At 38.4% G+C, this 22,468-nt stretch overlaps 1 gene segment (V, D, J or C); it reads right to left on the bottom strand.

Moving 5' to 3' along the window:
• Positions 1–572: 572 nt before the first annotated feature.
• On the bottom strand, positions 573–1,535 carry LOC129686669 (immunoglobulin kappa chain variable 6-17-like). The segment is given in 3 exon segments: positions 573–608; positions 986–1,287; positions 1,472–1,535. Coding segments are annotated over 3 exon segments (387 nt in total).
• Between the last annotated feature and the right edge of the window lie 20,933 nt (positions 1,536–22,468).

Genomic DNA, 22,468 nt, shown 5'->3' with positions numbered 1-22,468 from the left:
GGAGGAAGTCCAAACCTATCAGTGGACTGAGGGAGGGGCATCGGAGGAGAAGAGAAAAGGAGAGTGGGATTTGGAGGGGACGAGAAAGGGGGACATAGCTGAGATACAAAGTGAAAAAGCTGAAATAAATAAATTAAAATCAGATGCATATACACAGTAGGCACAACTTATATAGCAAAGAATAGCACATGAGCAGTTGCCTAGAGTTCCTCATCTTTCTGTATGCTGATAATACAACCCAGGTCTTTTATATTTATTCAGCCTTCTATTATTGCAGCAATAAACTGTTTATTGTATGAAAAAACATAATTCAAAGAATCAATGAAACAAAGAGCTGGGTCTTTGAGAAATCAACAAGATAGACAAACCTTTAGCCAAACTATCTAACAGTCATAGAGAAGCTATCCAAATTAGCAAAATAAAAAACAGAACGAAGACATAATGACATGCATTGAAAAAATTCAAAGAATCATTTGGTCTTATTTCAAAAGCCTATAAACCACAAAATTTGAAAATCTAAATGAAATGGAAAATTTTCTTGACAGATTTTATTTAACAAAGCTTGAGGATTCTTAATCTAAACTAATAATCTCATGATGATATATTATCTGTAAAAGATTTGAAATTCAATCTTATTTTTATACAGATTGATCATATCCTGAAGGCATAACAAAGAGATATCTAAAGCCACCATGACACTGTACACTTCACTGATGCTTCTAGCATGTACTGTAGCCTCTCAGTGCAACACCACAACTTCTCAATCTCTTAACTTAGCTTCTCACTTTTTATCAATAAGCGCCTGTGTTGCAAACACTATGGAAGAATGGAGGCCATCACTTTATTAACTTTCTACTAAAGGTTGCAACAATTAGTCATGCATAGCAGATCTCAGGCAGAAAGGGAAGTGTGCAGGGCCAGGACTGTGTGTGGTGCAGGCAGCTGGTGAGACTCTCAAGGAGGTTTGTGTTGGAGGCTGAAGCACTGTGGGAGGAGTATTAATAGCCTGCTGACAGTAATAAACTGCCAGATCTTCAGCCTGCACACTGCTGATGCTGAGAGTGAAATCTGTCCCATATCCACTGCCTGTGAAGCGATCAGGGACCCCAGTGTATCTATTGGATGCACCATAGATTAGCAGTTTAGGAGACTGCCCTGGTTTCTGTTGGTACCAAGCTACAACATTACCCACACTCTGACTGGACTTGCAGCTTAGGGAGATCCTGTCTCCTACAGATGTGGACATAAATTCAGAAGACTGGGTCATCACAATATTCCCCTCAGCACCTGTAACCAGAAATACAGAATGAGTATACACGCATACACACAAAGAGTTCCTGATAAAAATATTGGGATAAAAAATGCCTTTCCTAATGGCATTGCCTGAATAAAATTTGATTCCTATAGTAAATAGCTGTTTCTCTATAAATGAATTATTTTCATGATATTCTAATACTATTTAATGTCTCACCAGACATCCAAAGGAGCAGAAATACGAAGATCTGGGTCTGTGCCTCCATCTTTGTGGCCCAGACTGTCTGATGCTTTTCATTTCTCACTGCAAAGGCCTGGTTTATAAAATATGAGCAACTGGGCTGGCTTATAGGGACCTATGCAAAGTAGTAATCAAATAAAAAAGTAAATAGCCAGGGCAATGGGTTGTGAGAAAATCCAGACAAATCTACAGACAAAATTATGATCAAAGCGAATAACCAATCACTAGGGAAAAAAGTAAACATAGAAGCTCAAGGACCAACTTAAAGTTCCCAGTCTGCAAATATCAAGATACACTCATGACAGGCTTCTATTAAAAACCAAAAACATTTGAAACAAGTGAGCTTAATAGAAATAATACTAGAAAACCTTTCATTACAATCCTGAGGAAACAATATCATGACCAACAACAGCAGAAAGAAACAGGGAAAGAAGAAAGTAAAGAAAGAAGGAAAAAGTAGAAGAGTAGGTGAGAAAAAGGAAAGAAGGAGAGGATGGAAAGAAAGAGAAGGAAATCTGGATTTTATATATATGTAAAATTGATTCCTAGGTAAAATCAGAAGTACAATGAATAAAAATAATAAGGTCATTACTGGAATTTAAAGATTATCTATTTAAAGAATATGGATTATTAATATGAAAAGAACAATATTAATTATTTCTAAACTACTTATTCTGCTAATGAACTATGAAAATGAGAATATTTTGTGCCAAATAGCTTTTGAAATCATGCTATCAAGATAGGCAAAGTATTGGAAAATAATTACTTAATCTTGACTCAAAGTAGTATCTCCCATAAAAGATTAAAAGACATAATGGCCTTTGAATGAGCTCCTAGACTTTCAAGTCTAGTTTAGTGAGATAAGGCTCACTGATCCTTAGACAGAGAGGAAAGTGCTTACCAGGCTGTGTAGAAATAAGAAGTTTTCTGGTTCAGACACTGGCTGTCAGGCTGAGCTCTAAAGATGTCTGTATTGCAGGCTAATGCACTGAGGAGGAAACTGCAACAGCCTTCGCAGTAAAAAACTGTCACCTCTTCAGTCTGAACGCTGATGATGCTGAAACTGAACTCTGTCCTAGATCCAGGAACAGTCAAAATGCCTGGGAGTTACCAAGGTGAACAAATGAGTAGCCTTTCTCTGCTCTTGGTGGAATCAGGCTAAACAGCTGATTGTGAGAGCTGTGTAGTAACCACTGATTTTGCAGCTGATGGTGACTCTTTATGCTGCAGACATGGCCAGGGAGGATCTCTACTTCCACCAGTTTCCCACACAAACTACTCCTCTCTGGTCTCCCCCAGATGAAACCTACAGTTCATAGCTCCTCCTAGAGGTAACCAGTGGAAACAATGTTAGTTCCAAACTCTGTTACAATGTTTTATTTTATGCACAAATCAATAGTGTATCTAGAATCTCACAATTTATAATATACAGATGGGGCCATAACTTAAAATCACTCCCAATCTCTTTAAGTTTTATAGCAGGATGGCTGGTGGTGGCAAAGAATGTAATGAAAAATATTTTGGCTGGCATTCCTATCCATCTTCCTAAGATACTACTCCTAAACCATTATAGACTTAACTTGCCACCTGCTGCAGTTTTGAATCATACCTCTGCCCAGGTCGGTGATGGGTGCCTATAATCTGAGAATTTGGGATGCTGGCAGAGGAAAAACTGGCATATGCCAGCAACCTATGATAAATAGTTTATTCAACAGTATTGGTATAATTATTTTTTAAATGTATACACCTTACCCTTGTTCATTCAAAGTCTAATTTCTCTCCTCCACTATCTGGTTTCAATCCAGACAGTGCATTGTGATACTTATTCTAAGTACCACCTGTCTCAAGTTTGTGTAAACTTGCTGCCATTTGTTCTCTAAAATGTCAATTAAAACAACCAGCCACAATGTAGAGCAATGGAGAGGATAGGGTGGGGCATCCTGGTTCAGAGTGGGAGGAAAGGAAGGCAGCAGGAGGAGAGGTAGGAATAGGAGGGAGAGGGAAGAGCTTGAGGGAAGAAGAGGAGAAGCTGCAGGAGAAGCTGGAGGGAAGTCTTAAAACTACATGGAGAAATGAACCAGACCTAAGATATCACTAAAAGCAAGTATAACGGGTGAACCTGAAAGGTAGGAACTATGTGGGCTTGAGATTTAGAATGGAGTAACTATTGCCCAGCATTATGTTCTAGGTTAGCTAAATATATCCTAGTCTCTATGTGGTGATTTGGTTATACAGCTGATTCTGATTAACTGCAGCTTAACTAAAAGATATATAAATAGTAAATATTAATGACCAAAGACAATCTAGCTGGACACCATCTCAAATATATATACAAATATATATAGATTTGAGATGGTGTCCAGCTATGTTTCCATATATATGTGTGTGTGTGTGTGTGTGTGTGTGTATACACACACACATACATACACTCTTCTGTCTCCCATTGCATAGAGTTCCATTAACATGTACATATGTTATCATTCAAAGGAAGTTACAAGTAAATTTCCTATTCCTTGTCTTTGAAGAGATAGTAGTTAGTACTGTCAGTCAGACAAGAAAGGTGAGGTGATAGAAAATAAGATAAAAAGTGAATGAACTGGTGGGGTGTGCCACAGAAATAAGGGGATAGGAATACCTTCTCCAGAAGCAGGTACTTGAGAGCAGACCTGACAGAAGAGATTTGGCAGTTCTAAAGTGCAAAGAAGATTCCTTTAGCCATGCATGGGACCCTGTGTTCCTTTAAAACAGAAGATATTAAATGAAAAGGGCCTGGGAAAGCTCATCCTGTGGAAGTAGTTAACACAGCCTGTGCATAAAGGCCAACATATGACTGAGACTGCCTAATTAGGGAAATCTCTCAGGAATGTTGAGGTTAATGCTGAGTGCAATGAGAGCTTGTGAGACAATGTTCACTGGATACATTTTAGTCAAGGTTGTGTTGACACAAAGGAGAAAATGTGGAGATTATTATCATTTCTGTGTGGAGTTAGGAAAGCTGCTGCTTCAGACACTGGCTGACAGGCTGAGCTCTAAAGGGGGGTTGTATTGCAGGCTGACACACTGAGGAGGAGTCTACATATGAACTTTTAGAATGTTTTACCCATCAGTATATGAAACATACAGAAGGATATCAATGTTAAGAACCAGAAATGCAAATCTGTTTGAGAAACTATGTGTGGGTCATCATGGGGACAAGGAAAAAGTTAGCATAGTTCATTTGTTTGTTTGTTTGTTTGTCTTCTGAATGGACATGGAATCAAACTGCTTTAAATGTCCTTTTATTTAAGTGCATACAATCATGCTATTCTTAGAATTTATCTTAAAATTCTCTTTTTACAGTAGAAAGTGGTTAAGACAGAGGCTCACAATTGGTCAAAGTACAAACAACATGTCACTGTGGAGTAGTCATCCCAAAGGGAATGTCTCCACCACAAATCTCAGGGACCTTCATGAAGAATAGACAAAATCCACCTATAGACCAGACACTGTGAACAAGGGCTGTGAGACAGGGCCTTGTGGGAATAGCTTTTCTGTTGTCCTCATGAACAAATTGCCACAGTAACAATTTGCACCAGACTTGACCCACCACCATTTCCTCATGCAAGGGGAAGGGTCCAATGTGGACTTATCCTTCATTAAAAGTCAATGAGTAAGTAAGAAATGACAGAGTAAGGGCATAGGGAGTCATTTTCTTAAAGAGTGCAGCCCATATTCCAGGAAATAATCAGAAGAAAAAATAAAGAACAGCAACTTGAAAAAACAATGGTTTTGGGAAGACTTATTCACCAGGAGATAGGGGAGGAAGATTAAAGGGAATGGGAGTGAAATGCTCAAAATCCAATATACACATGCATGAAAATTTCAAATAAAACTTTTAAATGTAAGTTCTGAATAATACCCAGTTTCATAACTGCAACTGGCACAAGATCAGTAAATGAAATTTATTCTGCTGTTATCTAGAAAGAACTCTCAGTTTGCTGACCCAAATACTCCTGACTCTGCAGTCAACACATTAACCCCAATATGTGTGTTGTTAAGCAACAAGGTGCATTTCTCTAAAGGGATTCAGCAGCTATATTACAAAGGAGGACCTCTAGAGTGGCAGGTTATTTCAGTGGATCTGAACAAATCACAGGACCCCTTCTAACATACAATCAGACAAAAAAAAACAAAAAAAAAAACAAAAAAACAAAAAAACAGATCAAAAGACTCATGATATAATCGGGAGAAGTCTCCAATACCAGCTTTCAATAAAAAGAACCATGATGAGAAACAAAAATAATACATCTTGCCTAACAGCCACCCACTGTAGACTTTGATAAACCCTGAAATGAGATCCCTCATGCTCCATTCCTACTCATGTAGAGTACTAGACTCAAGATTGGTGAATTACTATATTAATAGCCACTTGTTACTCAAGATAAGGGAAATCAATATACCACATGCTGTCAGAATATCAAAGATCTATATGGATGTCATCTTCTCACCAAGCCTGTGACCTGAGATGCTGCTGACATCCTAGGCATGGGCAGCAATGAGCTACAGTGCTCCTTGCTTCACCACTGTCGCCTGCCCATGCACAGATAGAAAGCAATTTATACCAGTGCCTCTCTTGGGTCTCTCCATATTACTTTGCCCACTGGAAAATTTGCACATTTCCCAGGGAGACCATTCTCTTCATAGTTTAAATGAAAGCTCAGTTCTACTCTGGCCTTCACTCTGATTGTCATTCATTCTCAAAATGAGGTTCCTGCTGCCTAGCACAGGGGTGCTAATGTTCCTGATCCCAGGGGAGATCAAGTAGGAAGGAAAGCAGGCACTACATAAGCTCTAGGGTTGGGCTGCTTTCCATGCTTCTTCTGTTCAACTATGAGATGAGCAGGATTTATCCTGAATTTGTTATAGAGTGAAATCTAACAGGAAAGACCAAATTTAAATTATACTTAACCTAATTTCAGGGGTTCTCTTTATTTATTTGTTTTTAGTTTTTTTTTTTTATTGAAAATACATTCTCTTTCTAGACAATATATCCTAATTATATTTTCCTATCCCTCTAATCCTCCCAGATCTTCAGTGCAGCTCCTCCGCTCAGGATCCACTCACTTTCTATCTCTTATTAAATAAAGGAAAACAGGATTCTAAGAGATAACAACCAGACATCACAAAATAAATGATAATAAGATGATGCAAAAACAATCATATAAAAGTTCGATATCAGAACAAAACAGGAGGAAAAGAGATCCTAGCACAGACACAAAATTCAGACTCACTCATTATCATATCAGGAATAACATAAAAGTTCTAAGCTAAAAGCTGTAATATATACACAAAGGACATAACTCAGGCTCTTGTAGGTCCAATGCTTGCCCTTGTGATCTCTGTGAACTCATATGAGCATTGCTTAGTTGATTCACAGGGCATTGTCCTCCTGGTGTTCTCCACCCACTCTGGCTCTTACACTGTTCTTGGAAATCCCTGATATCTGAGTAAATGGGTTTGATGGAGACCACCAATTAAACTCTCTATGCATAATGTCTGGCTGTGATTCTCTGCATCTGTTCACATCTATTGCTGGAGAAACCCTCTGATGATTAGTGGAAAAGGTACAGATCTATGATTATAGCAGAATATCATTCAAAGTCATTGTATTGATACTTTTTATGACTGATGGTGTTTGGTTTTACCCTCATTGTGTGAGCTGTATAGTCTAGTTCTTGGCAGTGATGGGTATGGGTTCTTTCTTGGGAAGTGGGACTTGAATCAAATGAAACATTGGTTGGCTACTTCCACAAGTTCCATGCCGTCATTTTTTTCATAACTGATTCATACTCAATTGCGTAAATGTACAAAAATTTCTATGTCTATTCATCGGTTTAGGGACATCTACATTGCTTCCAGAGTCTGACTATTATGAAGAATGCCACAGAGAACATGGTTCAGAAAATGTTCTTGTGATGGGATGCAGTGTCATTTGGGGATATCCCGAACAGTCTTAGAGCTGGTTCTTGAGGTGGATCAATTCCAATTTTTCTGAAGGACCATCATAGTGAATTCCACAGTGTCTATACAAGGTTTCACTCCCACCAGCATCTACATTCCTCACCAGCATGAACTGTCACTTCTATTATTGATCTGGCCATTCTGACAGATGCAAGATAGACTTTCAAAGTAGTTTTGGCTTGCTTTTTCCAAATGACTAAGTATGTTTAAGTATGTTGAACATTTTTTTTTTTTAGTGTTTCTCAACCACTTGAGTTTCCTCTATTGAGTATTCTTTGTTTAGATCTATTCCTCATTTTTAATTAGACTGCTTGGTTTGTTGATGTCTAATTTCTTAATTTTTTTGCATATGATGGACATAAATCAGTTTTCTGTTGGATATGGATCTTTTCCTACTCTATAGGCAGCTGCCTTACTAATTGATAATGATTCTTTGCTTTAAAAAATTGTTTTTTTCTTCTTGAAGTTCCATTTATCAATAGTTGATTTTACTGACTGTGCTATAGCCATTCTACTCAGACAATCATCTCCCATGGGAATGTTTTGAAGGCTATTTTCCAGTTTGTCTTCATTCAGGCTCAGTATCTGGTTTATGATAAGGACTTTCAGACACACTGACTTGAGTATTGGGCAGGATAATAAGTGTGGATCTATTTGCATTCTTCTACATGCAGACATCCAGTTTGACCTGCACCATTTATTAAAGATGTTGTTTTCCAATGTGTATTTTCGAGTTTCTTCTTCAAGAATATATATATATATACATATATATATGTATATATATACATATATATATATATCAGCATTAATTTATGTCTAGGTATTCAATTTGATTCCGTTGATCAATGTGTCTTTTATGCAAATGCTATGCAATTTTACTCGTATGATGCTGTAATACTATTTGAAATCAGAAATGGTGACACCTCCATTTCTTTTATTGTATACAATTGTTTTAGCTTTCTTGGGTTTTTGTTTTTTCAAATCAATGTTTCACAAGTACATGCATTGGAGAAGAGATGAACATCATATATACATACACATTTCCTACGGGAATATGTTGAGAGCTATTTCCCTGTTTATCGTCTATTGGAAGGAAACAAAACAATCAGGTCAAAAGCATAGAAAATACTTTCAACAAAGTTATAGAAAATTTCTCTAATGTAAACAATGACATACCTGTCAGGCAATGTACAATACCCATACAGAATACCAAGTAGAATAAAAAGATTTTCCACAACACATAGTAATCAAAACACTCAAAATATATGGGAAAGGATTATTAAAGGATTGAAGGCCAAAAGACAAAGTCACATATAGAGCAAGACTATAAAAATAATACCTGATTTTTCAGTGAAGCCCCTAAAAAAAAGGTCTTGTAAGGATATCCTACAAACTCTGAGAGATCACAGGTTCGAGGCAATGCTACTATACTAGACAAACTTAGCAATAAAAATAAACAGAGAAAGAAAAAATTTCACACTGACATAAACCTGAAGATGTAAGGGTCAGGAATTGTGAGATGTCAAGTGGAAGAAGCACAGAAGGAGGAAGTAAGACACAAGAAAAATATTGGATCAGGAACTCTTGCATAAGTTGATGACTAGGTCTAGCAATAATAATAAGTGTAGCATCTTCTATACTATTTAAACAGAGTTGCAGGATCAAGGTGAGAAGAGAGCTAAATGAGACACTCTTAGCAAAGAAAATACAAGATGCCTCAGTCACAACTGCCCTAGCACTGCCTAGCACTTTCTCCCTTCAGGGGACAAAGCCCAGTTGTCAAGAACTGAAACCTTAAACCTGAAGATGTAAGGGTCAGGAATGATGAGATGTCAAGCAGAAGAAGCACAGAAGGAGGAACTGAGAAGACACATGTTCAGACTGGAACGTGCCAAGAATACCTTGGACAACAACACAGAACTAATATTCTCATTGTCTCTTCTTGAGGGGCTCTGAGAGAGCATTGCATCTTTCTGGCTCTTAACAAGCTCCTTTTGTAATTTTTAATGTTGGATGTATGAACATGTATTTGAATAGCAATAAGACTCCAAGATCTGGTAAAGAAGAAAATGTGTACTAATATTTTCAAGATTAATTAGCACAAAGAGTCTAAGCATAATAGTGAATGGATGCTTATGGTTGATAAAGTGATTTATTCTTTGAAGCTTGTATAATAACTTTGGCCAACTCTGAACGAATTGAATGCAAGATGAGCACTGGCCAAGTCAGTAACCAATTGCTTGTGGATAAGTAAATCTAAACTAGTAATCTCATGATCATGTATTCTTTGTAAATGATTATAAATTCTATCCATTTTTATACAGATTCATTATACCCAAAAGGCCTAATGTAGAGATATCTAAATCCACCATGACACTGTAAACATCACTGAAGCTTCTTGTTTGTACTGTATCCTCTCAGTGCAACACCACAACCTCTAAATAACTTAAAGTACCTTCTCACTTTTTCTCTATACACACCTGTGTTGCCAAAACTATAAAAGAATGGAAGCCAACACTTTATTAATTTTCTACTGAACATTGCATCAATTAGCCATGCATAGAAGATATCAGGCAGAAGGGGGAAATATACATACCCCAGAGGTGTATGATATAGGCAGCTGATGAGATTCTCAAAGAGGTTTGTGTTGGAGGCTGAAGGAAAGTGGGAAGAGTACTGAAACCATTATGACAGTAATAAACTGCCAGATCTTCAGCCTGAACACTGCTGATGGTGAAAGTATAATCTGTCCCATATCTACTCCCTGTGAAGCAATCAAGAACCCCAGTGTATTGATTGGATGCAGAGTAGATTAGTGGCTTAGAAGGCTACCCTGGTTTCTGTTGGTACCAAGCTACAAAACAACCCACATTTTGATTGGACTTGCAACTTAGAATGATCCTGTCTCTTACAGATGTGGGCATGAATGTGGGAGTTGGTGTGATCACAATGTTCCCCTCAACACCTGCACTCAGAAATAGACAATGAGTACACAAATATAAACACAGAGTTCCTGATACAAATGTTGGAATAAAAAATGTGTTTTCTAATGGCATTGCTTAGATACTCTAATAAACTGGTATTTCTCTGCATATGAACTATTTTGATGATATTCTAATATTCTTTAATGTCTCACCAGAAATCCAGAGAAGCAGGAATATGAAGACCTGGGTCTGTGACTCCATCTTCATGGCCCAAGCTGTCTGAAACTTTTCAGTTCTCAATGCAAAGGCATGGTTTATGAGTTATGGTCAGATGGGCTGGCTTGTCCTGACCTATGCAAAGTAGTCATTAAATGAGACAGTAAATACCATGGGTAGTGGGGTGTGAGAGAATCCAGGTTAAATCTGCAGCCAAAAATATCATCAAATTGGGTAACCATTCATTTGGGGGGAAAACTCAACATAAAAGTTCAAGAACCAACTGGATGTCTACATGTAGAAAAATGCAAATAGATCCATATTTATCACCCTGCACAAAACTAAAGTCCAAGTGGATCAAAAACCTCAACATAAAACCAGACACATTAAAGCAGCTAGAAGAAAAAATGGGGAATACCCTAGAACTCTTTGGTACAGGAGACAACTTCCTGAACAGAACACACAGGCTCTAAGAGCAACAATCAACAAATGGGACCTAATGAAACTGAAACCCTGTGAAGCAAAGAACTCAGTTATCAAAAGAAAACAAATGCCTATAGATTAGGAAAGAATTTTCACCAACCCTCTATCTGGCAGAGGGCTAATATCCAGTATACATAAATAACTAAAGAAGTTGAAAAGTAACAAATGAAGTAATACGATTTAAAATTGGAGAACAGAGCTAAACAGAGAATTCTCAATAGATGAATATCGAATGGCAAAGAAACACTTACAGAAATGTTCAATGTCAGTAGCCATCAGGGAAAGGCAAATCAAAACGACCCTGATATTTCACCTTACACCCATCAGAATAGCCAAGATCAAAAGCTCAAGTAACAAAACATGCTGGTGAGGATGTGGAGAAAGGGAAATCCTCCACCACTGCTCATAGGAATGTAAACTTGTACAACCACTCTGGAAAGCAATCTGGCAATTTCTTAGACAACTAGGAATAGCCCTTCCTCTAGATCCAGCCATATCACTCCTAGGCATATATCCAAAAGAGGCTCAAGTACACAACAAGGACATTTGCTCAACCATGTTTGTAGCAGCTTTATTTGTAATAGCCAGAAGCTGGAAAAAACCCAGGTGCCCCTCAACTGAAGAATGGATGCAGAAATAGTGGTACATCTACACAATGGAATATTACTCAGCAATGAAAAACAAGGAAATCATGAAATTTGTAGGTAAATGGTGGGAACTGGAAAGGATCATCCTGAATGAGCTATCCTAGAAGCAGAAAGACACACACGGTATATACTCACTCATATAGAGATATAACATAGGATAAACCTAATAAATCTGTATACCTAAAGAAACTAATCAAGAGGGAAGACTCTGGCTAAAATGTTCAATCTCCACCCCAAAAGCCAAAGAGGATGGACATCAGAAGAAGAAGAAAACAGGAAACAAGTTAGGAGCCTCCCACAGAGGGCCTCTGAAAGGTTCTGCCCTGCAGACTATCAAAACAGATGTTGAGACTTATGACCAAACTTTGGGCAGAATCCAGGGAATATTATGAAAGAAGTGGGAAATAGTAAGATCTGGAGAGGACAGGATGTCCACAAGGAGAGCAACAGAACCAAAAAATCTGGGCACACGGGTCTTTCCTGAGACTCATACTCCAACCAAGTACCATGCATGGAGATAACCTAGAACCCCTGCACAGATGTAGCCCATGGCAGTTCAGTGTCCAAGTATGTTCCATAGTAATGGGAACAGGGACTGCTTTTGACATGAACTGATTGGCCTCCTCTTTGATCACCTCCCCCTGAAGGCAGGAGCAGCCTTACCAGGCCACAGAGGAAGACAATGCAGCCACTCCTGATGAGACCTAACAGACTAGGATCAGAAGGAAGAAAAAGAAACCCTCCCCTTCTAGTGGACTTAGGAAGGGGCATGCAAGGAGAAGGGGGAGGAAGGGAGGGATTAGGAGGAGAGGAGGGAGGGAACTAGAGGGGAAATACAAAGTAAATAAATTGTAATTTAAAATAAATTAAAATTAAAAATTCAATGATGGGGAAATACTGGGGAAAATGTTTAAGTGGAAATGAGAAAAGAAGTATTAGGGAAAGGAGTAGTAGGGTTGGACCATCGAAAACATTAACCCTAATAATTTGCACATTAATTAAATTATATGTGTAGTAGATCACTTCTGGCAGCTCCAAATGTATCACATGCTAAATGAGCATGGAATTCTATATTGGAGCAAATCTTTGGTAGTGAAACTTTAAGACGATGATAGGAGTCTTAGAAAAAAAAAAAGGGTTTGCTCATAACCCATAGATAATTAATAAACCATAATACTTGCCTCATCTCCTTTCCTTACCATGAACAAAGATTTGGCATTATGCTCATTGAAGAGAAAGAACAGGTAATAATCTGTTCTTCAAGTTATTTCAGAAAAATTCGCAAACTAAAGCACGATTAGCTTACTTCTTAAAATGGCTTTCAGGTTTTTAATATTTTTCTTTTTTTTTCTTACACTTCATGATCTGCCCAGGTAAAATGCATATTAGATTATTTAAGAGTCTGTTCATATAACATATTCCAGAGAGGAGCTCCACAAAGAGAGCAACAGACCCAAAAATCTGGGCACAGGGGTCTTTTCTAAGACTGATTCTCCAACCAAGTACTGTTCATGGAGATAACCTAGAATACCTTCACAGTTGTAGCACATGGCAGTTCAGTGTCCAAGTGGGTTCCATAGTAATGGGAACAGGAACTGTCTCTGACATGAACTGATTGGCTTGCTCTTTGATCACCTCCCCCTGAGGGGGGAGCAGCATTACCAGGTCACAGAAGAAGACAATGCAGCCACTACTGATGAGACCTGATAGACTAGGATCAGAAGGAAGGAGAGGAAGACCTCTCCTATCAGCAGGCTTGGGGAGGGGCATGTGTAGATAAGGGGGAGGATTGAGAAGGGAGGGGACAGGGAGCTATGGGGGGGGATCCAGTCCAATGTATGTGATGCCAATCATTAATGGTGACACTGGGTTCCTCAACAAAGCAGAGTAAAACACTTATGATGCATTCTGAACATAACATAGCTATTGCATACGTTAGCTAAGAGGAGCTGTTTTTACCTACACATGAACAAGACAGTCAAAATTCTTGAACGAAGATAAATTGGCTGTTGAGGTCTACAGAGAAATGGTTACTCTCCTTTAGAGGAAGGCTTCTTATGCCTTCATAGGTGGCCATAGGACTATATGGTCAGCACAAACCAGACTCAGGAATTGTTAATTATTGTTAACAAAAGGAAAATGAAACTGGAAGGAGAATGGAACAGGGAGGAGTTGGAAGAGAGTAATGATATACAGATATGACCAACACAATATGTATGAATGCCTGGAACTCTAAAAGAAAAAAAGTACTATTTTAAAAAATATGATAAATGCCAAGGAGTGATGTAGCTAGAACTTAAGGTAGCACTATTCTTAATTTTCTAAGAAAGGGCCAGATTGATTTCCAAAGTGGTTGTACAAATAAACATTCTCACAAGGAATGGAGGAGGGTTCCCCTTTCTCCACATCCTCTCCAGCAAGTGTTGTCACTTTAATTTTGAACTTAGCCATTCTGATGGATGTAAGGTGAAATCTCAGGGTCATTTGCATTTGCATTCCCTGATGACTAAGGATGTTGAGCATTTCTTTAAGTGTTTCTCTGCCATTAGATATTCTTCTACTGAGATTCTTTGTTGGGGAGGAGCATGGGAGGAGAAAAGGGAGGGCGTAAGCTCGGATACAAAATGAATAAATAGTAATAAATTTAATAAAAAGTTCTTGGGTATTGAGGAGCTGAAAGAAACATAATAAATGACCACAAATCAATAATGGTTGAAAAGTATCTCTAAACTTTATCATTCTAACAATTAGAGAAATGCAAATAAAACAGTTTTTTTTAAATCTATGATTTAATTTTTTTAATTTTTTTATTAATTACACTTTATTCATTTTGTATCCTCCCATAAGCCCCTCCCTCCTCCCCTCCCAATCCCACCGTTCCTCCCCTTTCTGCATGCATGCCACTCCCCAAGTCCACTGATTGGGGAGGTTCTACTCTCCTTTCTGATCTTAGTTTATCAGTTCTCATCAAAAGTGGCTGCATTGTCCTCTACCATGGCCTGGTAAGGCTGCTCCCCCCTCCCACTAAAATCTGTACATCTAAACAAACTAAGCAAAAGAAAGGACCCTAACTAAAATGTTCAATTCCCATCCTGAAAAGCAAAGAGGATGGACATCAGAAGAAAAAGAAAATAGGAAACAACCTCGGAACCTGCTACAGAGGGCCTCTGAAAGCCAGAAGAAAACAGGAAACAACCTTGGAACCTGCCACAGAGGGCCTCTGAAAGCCTCTACAGTATAGACTGTCAAAGCAGATGCTGAACTCCACAAATAAAACAGTTTTGAGATTTCATCATACCCCAGTCAGAGTGACAATGACCAATAAAACAACTGACTTCAAATATTGGAGAGAATATGGGGGAAAGGGAACCCTCACGAACCCTCACCAAGTGTCACAGGGATTGCAAACTACTCACTCTAGAAATCAGTGGGGAGAACCAAATAAAGCCATTGAATAAATCTACCATATGACTATTCAGAAGGAACTATTCTGTTCCTTCCATGTGTTCAAAGAACTCTCTCAATACAAAGCTCCACAGATACTTGCTCAGTCATGTTCACTGGAAATAACCTGAGTGTCATTTAACTGACACATGGATAAATACAGTGTCACACATACACACTCTGTACTATTATTCGGCTATAAAGAAAAATGACCTTGGAAGATAATGGAAGGAACTAGTACAGATCACATTGATGGAGGTAACCTACAGAGAGAAAGACAAATGGCACAGGTTCCCTCTCATTGGAAGCTCCTAGCTACAAATGAACATTCAAGTATATAACCCAGAGTAACGGCAGAAACTATGAAGATAACAGTAAGAACTGGAGAGTGGGCTCCGTGGTTCACAGCACTCTCTGCTCTTCTAGAGGTTCTGAGTTCAATTTTCAGCCAACATGTGGCAACTTACAACCACTATAATGGTATCCTTTTTAATCTTCTGGCATGCATACATGCAGACAGAGTACTCAAATATACAAATACATATATGTGCTGGGGGAAAAAGCAACAGGTAGGAGAATAGAATGGTAAAAGTGACTTTTAATTGAAATAGGTGCTTTAGCTCGGTGGAGAGTGAGAAATTATAGAAGGAGATCTGAGAGTAATATAACAGTAAGGGTGTCTGGAAAAGTCATAAGAAAACAAATAATTAAATATCTATCTAAAAATACCTATAAAACCTATATGTAGTTCAAGTGAAATTTTCCTATTTAGGTTGATAACCTTCTCCCTATGATCCATACTCCATCTAACAAATATATATTTATCCAGCATTAAATGTTCTTTTGTTTTGTCTCATTTTTTCTCCATTCATTTATTCATTCACTTTACATCTTGATCACTGCAATCCTCCTCTCCTCACATCCCCCCAACACACACTCAGGCTTCTCTCATATCTTTCCTTCCTCTTTATCTCAGAGAAAGAAGAGGTTCCCCATGGGTACCAACCCACCCTGGCACATTAAGTTGATTCATTACTAGGCACTTCCTCTCACATTGATAGAAGATAAGGCATCCAAGTTACAGGAGAAAGATCCAAAGGCAGGCATCAGAGTCAGAGACAGAGAACAGTTAGAGACAGTTCCTCCAGTGTTTGGAGGAACTACATGAAGACAGACCTGTGCATCTGCTACATATATGCAAGGACCTAGGACCAGTTCATGCATGCTCTTTTGCTTGGTGGTTCAGTCTCTGTGACCACACATCACCCATGTTAGTTGACTCTCTAGATCTCCCTGTGGAGTTTTTTTTTTTTTAATCACTCAGGCTCCCTCAGTCATTCCCTCAATGCTTCCATAGGACTCACAGAAAAATGTCTAATGTTTGGTTGTGGATCTCTGCATCTGTAAAGTCACTCAGGAGAGTTATGCTAAGCTCCTGTCTACAAGCATAGCAGAGTAACATCAATAGTGTCAGGGACTGGTTCTCCCCATGGGCTGGTTCTCAAGTAGGATCAGTCTTTAGTTGGCCATTTCCCCAATTTTTGTTCCATCTTTGTCCCTGCACATCTTGTAGGAAGAAAATATTTTGTGCTCATAGCAGCTTTATTCATAACAACTAAAAACTGGAAACAACAAAAAAGAAAGAAAGAAAGAAAGAAAGAAAGAAAGAAAGAAAGAAAAGAAAAAAGAAGATTTTGTGGGTAGGTTTCTGTCTTTTTATCCCTCCACTGGAAGACTTGCCTGGCTAAAGAACATAGCCACTTGAGGATCATTATCTAGAAGCCTCAGCTAGGGTGACCCCATAAGCTTCCTGGAACTCCCCTATGCCAGGTCTCTGGCACATCCCAGAGATGCCACCCTCCTCCGATTTCTTTTCTGTGACCCAGGCCTCTCTGGCCTGATCTCCTACTCTTAATTCCCACCCTGATCCCTACCTCTTCCCCTCTCATCCTGAGATTGCTCACTCCATCCACATCCAGTGACTTTTTTATTTCCCCTTCTGAGTGAAATTCAATCATCCTCCCTTGATATCTCCTTTTTACATAGCTTCCTTGGGTCTGGAAACTGTAGAATGATATCTTTTAATTTATGACTAATAAACAAAAAAAATAGCAGAAACTATCCTGTACAATAAACAACTTTCTGGATTTCAAGCAATAGTAATAATAATTATAATAGTAAATTTCAGAGCAATATTAATAAAACCATTGGGGTATTGGCATAGAAACAAACAAGTGGACCAAAGGAATCAAACTGAAGTTCCAGAAATAAATCCACACACCTATGAAAACTTGAATTCCTTACAAAGAGGGCAAAACCACAGAATGAAAAGGAGAAAGCATCTTTAACAAATACTGTTGGACTAACTGGATGTCTGCATGTAGAAGATTGCAATTAGATCCATGTTTATCATACTGCACAAAACTAAAGTTCAAGTGGATCAAAGACCCCAACTTCAAACCAGACGCACTAAATCTGTCAGAAGAAAAAGTGGGGAAGAGCCTTGATCTCATTGGCACATTCATGATCACAACACCAACAACTCAGGAACTATAACCAACAATTAATAAATAGAACCTAGTGAAGCTGAAAAGCTGCATGGCAAAAGACACTGTCAATAGGACTAAACAGTAGCTAACATAATGAGAAAAGATCTTCACCAACCCTACATAAAAGATGGCTAATATATAAAATGAATAATGAAATAAAAAAATGAAAAACCAACACACCAAATAATCAAATTAAAAATGGGATACAGAACTAAACAGAGAATTCTCAACAGAGGAATCCCTAATGGCTGTGAAACACTTAATGAATGTTAAATGTCTTTAGTTATCAGGGGAATGCAAATCAAAACAAATCTGAGATTCTATCTACACACACAAAAGGGATAAGATAAAAAACACAGTGACAACCCATGCTGGTGAGGTTGTGGAGAAAGGGGATTACTCCTCCATTGCTGGTTGGGAGTGAAACTTGTACAATGTTGGTGAAAACCAATCTGGTGCTTTTTCAGAAAAAAAAATGAGAATAATTCTACCTCAAGACCCAGATATACCACTCCTGTGTATATACCCAAAAGAAGCTCTACCCCACCACAAGGACACTTGCTCAAATGTTTTCAAAGCAGCTTTAATCATAACAGCCAAAAACTGGAAACAACCTAAATGTCCCTCAACTAAAAATTAGATAAGGTAAATATGGTAGGTTTACACAGTGGAATGCTACTCAGCTATGGAAAACAAAGATATCTGAGATTGCTCACTCCATCCACATCCAGTGACTTTTTTATTTCCCCTTCTGAGTGAAATTCAATCATCCTCCCTTGATATCTCCTTTTTACATAGCTTCCTTGGGTCTGGAAACTGTAGAATGATATCTTTTAATTTATGACTAATAAACAAAAAAAATAGCAGAAACTATCCTGTACAATAAACAACTTTCTGGATTTCAAGCAATAGTAATAATAATTACTATTGAAAAAAAATTTTCCACTTCATGTGGAATATCAAGAAACCCCACAGAACTAAAACAAATTTGTACAATAAAATATCTTTTGGAGGTTTCACTATTCTTAATCTCAAGCTGTAATATAGACCAACTAAATAATAACTCTGTGATACTGGTAGAAAAAGAATGGTGGATCAATAGAATCAAAGAGAACATAAAGAAATAAACCCACACATCTATGGGCACCTGATTTTGGACAAAGATGCAAAAACCATACAATGGTTAAAAGATAACATTTTTAACATGTGGTGATGGTCTAACTGAATATTTACATATAGAAAAATGCAAATAGATCCATACTTATCATCCTGCACAAAACTAAAGTACAAATGGATCAAAGGACTCAACATAACACCAGACTCACTAAATGTGTTTGAAGAAAAAGTGCAGAACAAGAGAACCAAAAAATCTGGGCCCAGTGGTCTTTTCTGAGACTGACATTCCAACCAAGGACCATGCATAGATAAACTAAAATTACTGCACGATGTTACTGGGAGTTCAGTCACCAAGTGGGTTCCCTACTTAGGGGAACAGAGGCTGACTCTGACATGAACTTAGTAGTTGGCACATTGATACCTCCCCCTGGGAGGAGAGCAGCCTTACCATGCCAGATTGTAAGTCCTGGCCAGTCCTGATGAGACCTGACAGGCTTAGGTCAGATGGAAAGGTAGGAGGTCCAACCCTATGTGTAGACTGAGCTAGAGATGTGGGAGGAGAAGAAGAAGAGAGGGTGGGATTTGGAGGAGACAAGGGAGGGAGATATAGCTGGGAAACAAAGTGAATAAAGTGCAATAAATAAATGAAAATCAGATGCATCTGGAGATATGCATATGGAGATATATTCAGAAGAGACATATAGACCAAAGCATACCACATGAGCAGTTGCCCAGAGTTCATCATCTTTCTGTGTGCTGATAATGCAATCCAGGTCTTTCATATTTATACAGCCATCTATTATTGCAGCAATAAACTATTATGTGAAAAATAAAACAATTCAGAGAATCAATGAAACCAAGACTGGCTCATTGAGAAAAACTACAAGATAGACAAATCCTTAGCCAGACTAACTAAAAGGAAGAGAAGAATTATCCAAATTAGCAAAATCAGAAACAAAAAGTGGAACATAACACCAGACACTGAAAAAATTCAAAGATTCATTAGGTCTTATTTCAAAAGCCTATATACCACAAAATTTGAAAATCTAAATGAAATGGACAATTTTCTTCATAAGTTTCATTTAACAAAGCTTCAGGATTCTTTTTTTTTATTTTTAATGATACATTATTTACTTTGTATCACCCCCTCTAGATCCCTCCCATTTTCCCTCCCAATCCCTCCCTTCCTCCCCCTTCTCCACACACTCCACTCCCCAAGTCCACTAGTAGGGGAGGGTTTCTTTTTCTTCCTTCTGATCTTAGTCTGCTAGGTCTCATCAGGAGTGGCTGCATTGTCTTCCTCTGTGGCCTGGTAAGGCTGCTCCCCCCTCAGGAGGAGGTGATCAAAGAGCAGGCCAATCAGTTCATGTCAGAAGCAGTCCCTGTTCCCATTATTATGGAACGCACTTGGACACTGAACTGCCATGGGCTACATCTGTGCAGGGGTTCTAGGTTATTTCCATGCATGGTTCTTTGTTGGAGTATCACTCTCAGGAAAGACCCCTGTGCTCAAATTTTTTGGTTCTGTTGCTCTCCTTGTGGACTTCCTGTCCTCTCCAGATCTACTATTAATTCCCACTTCTTTCATAAATTTCCCTGCATTCTGCCCAAAGTTTGGCCATAAGTCTCAACATCTGCCTCCTATAGTCTGCAGGGAAGAGCCTTTCAGAGGCCCTCTGTGGTAGGCTCCTAACTTGTTTCCTGCTTTCTTTTTCTTCTGGTGTCCATCCTCTTTGCCTTTCAGAGTGGGGATTGAGGATATTATCCAGAGTCCTCCCTCTTGATTAGTTTCTTTAGGTGTACATATTTTAGTAGGTTTATCCTATGTTATATCTCTATATTAGTGAGTATATACCGTGTGTGTCTTTCTGCTTCTAGGATAGCTCATTCAGGATGATCCTTTCCAGGCCCCACCATTTACCTGAAAATTTCATGATTTCCTTGTTTTTCATTGCTGAGTAATATTCCATTGTGTAGATGTACTACAATTTCTGTATCCATTCTTATTCTAAACTAATAATCTTATGATGATGCATTCTTTGTAAATGATTTTGAATTCTATACAATTTTTATACAAATTTATCATAGCCCAAAGGCATAACAAAGAGTTATATAAAGCCACCGTGACACTGTAAACTTCATTAAAGCTTCTTGCTTTTACTATATCCTCTCAGTGCAACACCACACCCTTTAAATCTCTTAACTTAGCTTCTCCTTTTTATGTATATGCACCAGTGTTATCAAATCTATGGAAGAATAGAGGCTATCTCTTTTTTCTTTCTTTAATTTTTTTATTAGTTACATTTTATTAACTCTTTATCCCAGCTGTATCCCATTCCCTCATTCCCTCCCAAACCCTTCCTCCCTTCTTCATTTCCTCCCTGCCCCTTTCCAAGTCCACTGATTGGGGAGGACCTCCTCCCCTTTCATCTGACCCTGTTTTATTTGTTATCTTCTGGACTGGCTGCAAAGTCCTCCTCTGTGGCCTAACAGGACTGCTCCTCCCTTGGGGGAGTGGGGAAGTCAAAGAGGCTGCCATTGAGTTCCTCTCAGAAATAGTTCCTCTTTACCTTACTATGGGAAATGAATTGGTTACTGAGCTACCATGGGCTTCATCAGAGCAGAGGTTCTAGGTTATATCCATACATGGTCCTTGGTGGAGTATCAGTCTCAGAAAAGACCCCTGTGAACTGATATATCTGGTCCTTGTGGAGCTCCTATCCCATCCAAGTCATACTAACTTCCCCTTCTTTCATATGGTTCTCTGCATTCTGCCGAAGGGTTGGTTATGAGTCTTAGCATCTGCTTTGATACACTACTATATAGAGTCTTTCAGGGGCCCTCTGCAGTAGGCTCCTGTCCTGTTACATCTCTTAATTATTATTATTATTATTATTATTATTATTATTATTATTATTATTATTTTTACTGAAGGTTGAATCAATTAGTCATGCATAACATATCTCAGGCAGAAGGGATTAGTGTACAGGCCAAAGGTTGTGTGTGGTGCAGGCAGCTGGTGAGACTCTCAAGGAGGTTTGTGTTGGAGGCTGAAACACTGTGGGAGGAGAGCTGTAACCCTGCATACAGTAATAAACTGCCAGGTCTTCAGCCTGCACACTGCTGATGCTGAGAGTGAAATCTGTCCCAGATCCACTGCCTGTGAAGCGGTCAGGGACCCCAGTGTATCGATTAAATGCAACATAGATGGCATTAGTTAGCTTATTGTTAACATGGGCGCCTTGGGTTTCCACTTTGTAAATGTTAAATACGAGATAAAAACCTGGAAGGGAGAATCTATCAAGATACAGTCATACTTCTTTAATATAAAGTAAAGTTTCTGGGACTGTACATTTGAGAGCAGATTGGGAGAATTCAAAGTGGTATGTGACCCGTGAGGAAGAGGGAGATGTGGACATATGGCTTAGAAAGAATATTATTTCATGTTCCCACTCAATTTGTTTGTTCCCAAAAAAATTTTATATTTTAAACATAATTACATAAACATGAAAACAACTGTAGCAAGTATATAGAAGGGGGACTAGGTGAAAGAAAGAAAGAAAGAAAGAAAGAAAGAAAGAAAGAAAGAAAGAA

This window comes from Psammomys obesus, unplaced genomic scaffold, assembly GCF_907164565.1.
Source record: "Psammomys obesus unplaced genomic scaffold, mPsaObe1.curated_primary_1811, whole genome shotgun sequence".
NCBI lineage: Eukaryota > Metazoa > Chordata > Mammalia > Rodentia > Muridae > Psammomys > Psammomys obesus.
Note: the sequence above shows the minus strand (reverse complement) of the source record. Positions and strands in the feature narration are given on the sequence as shown.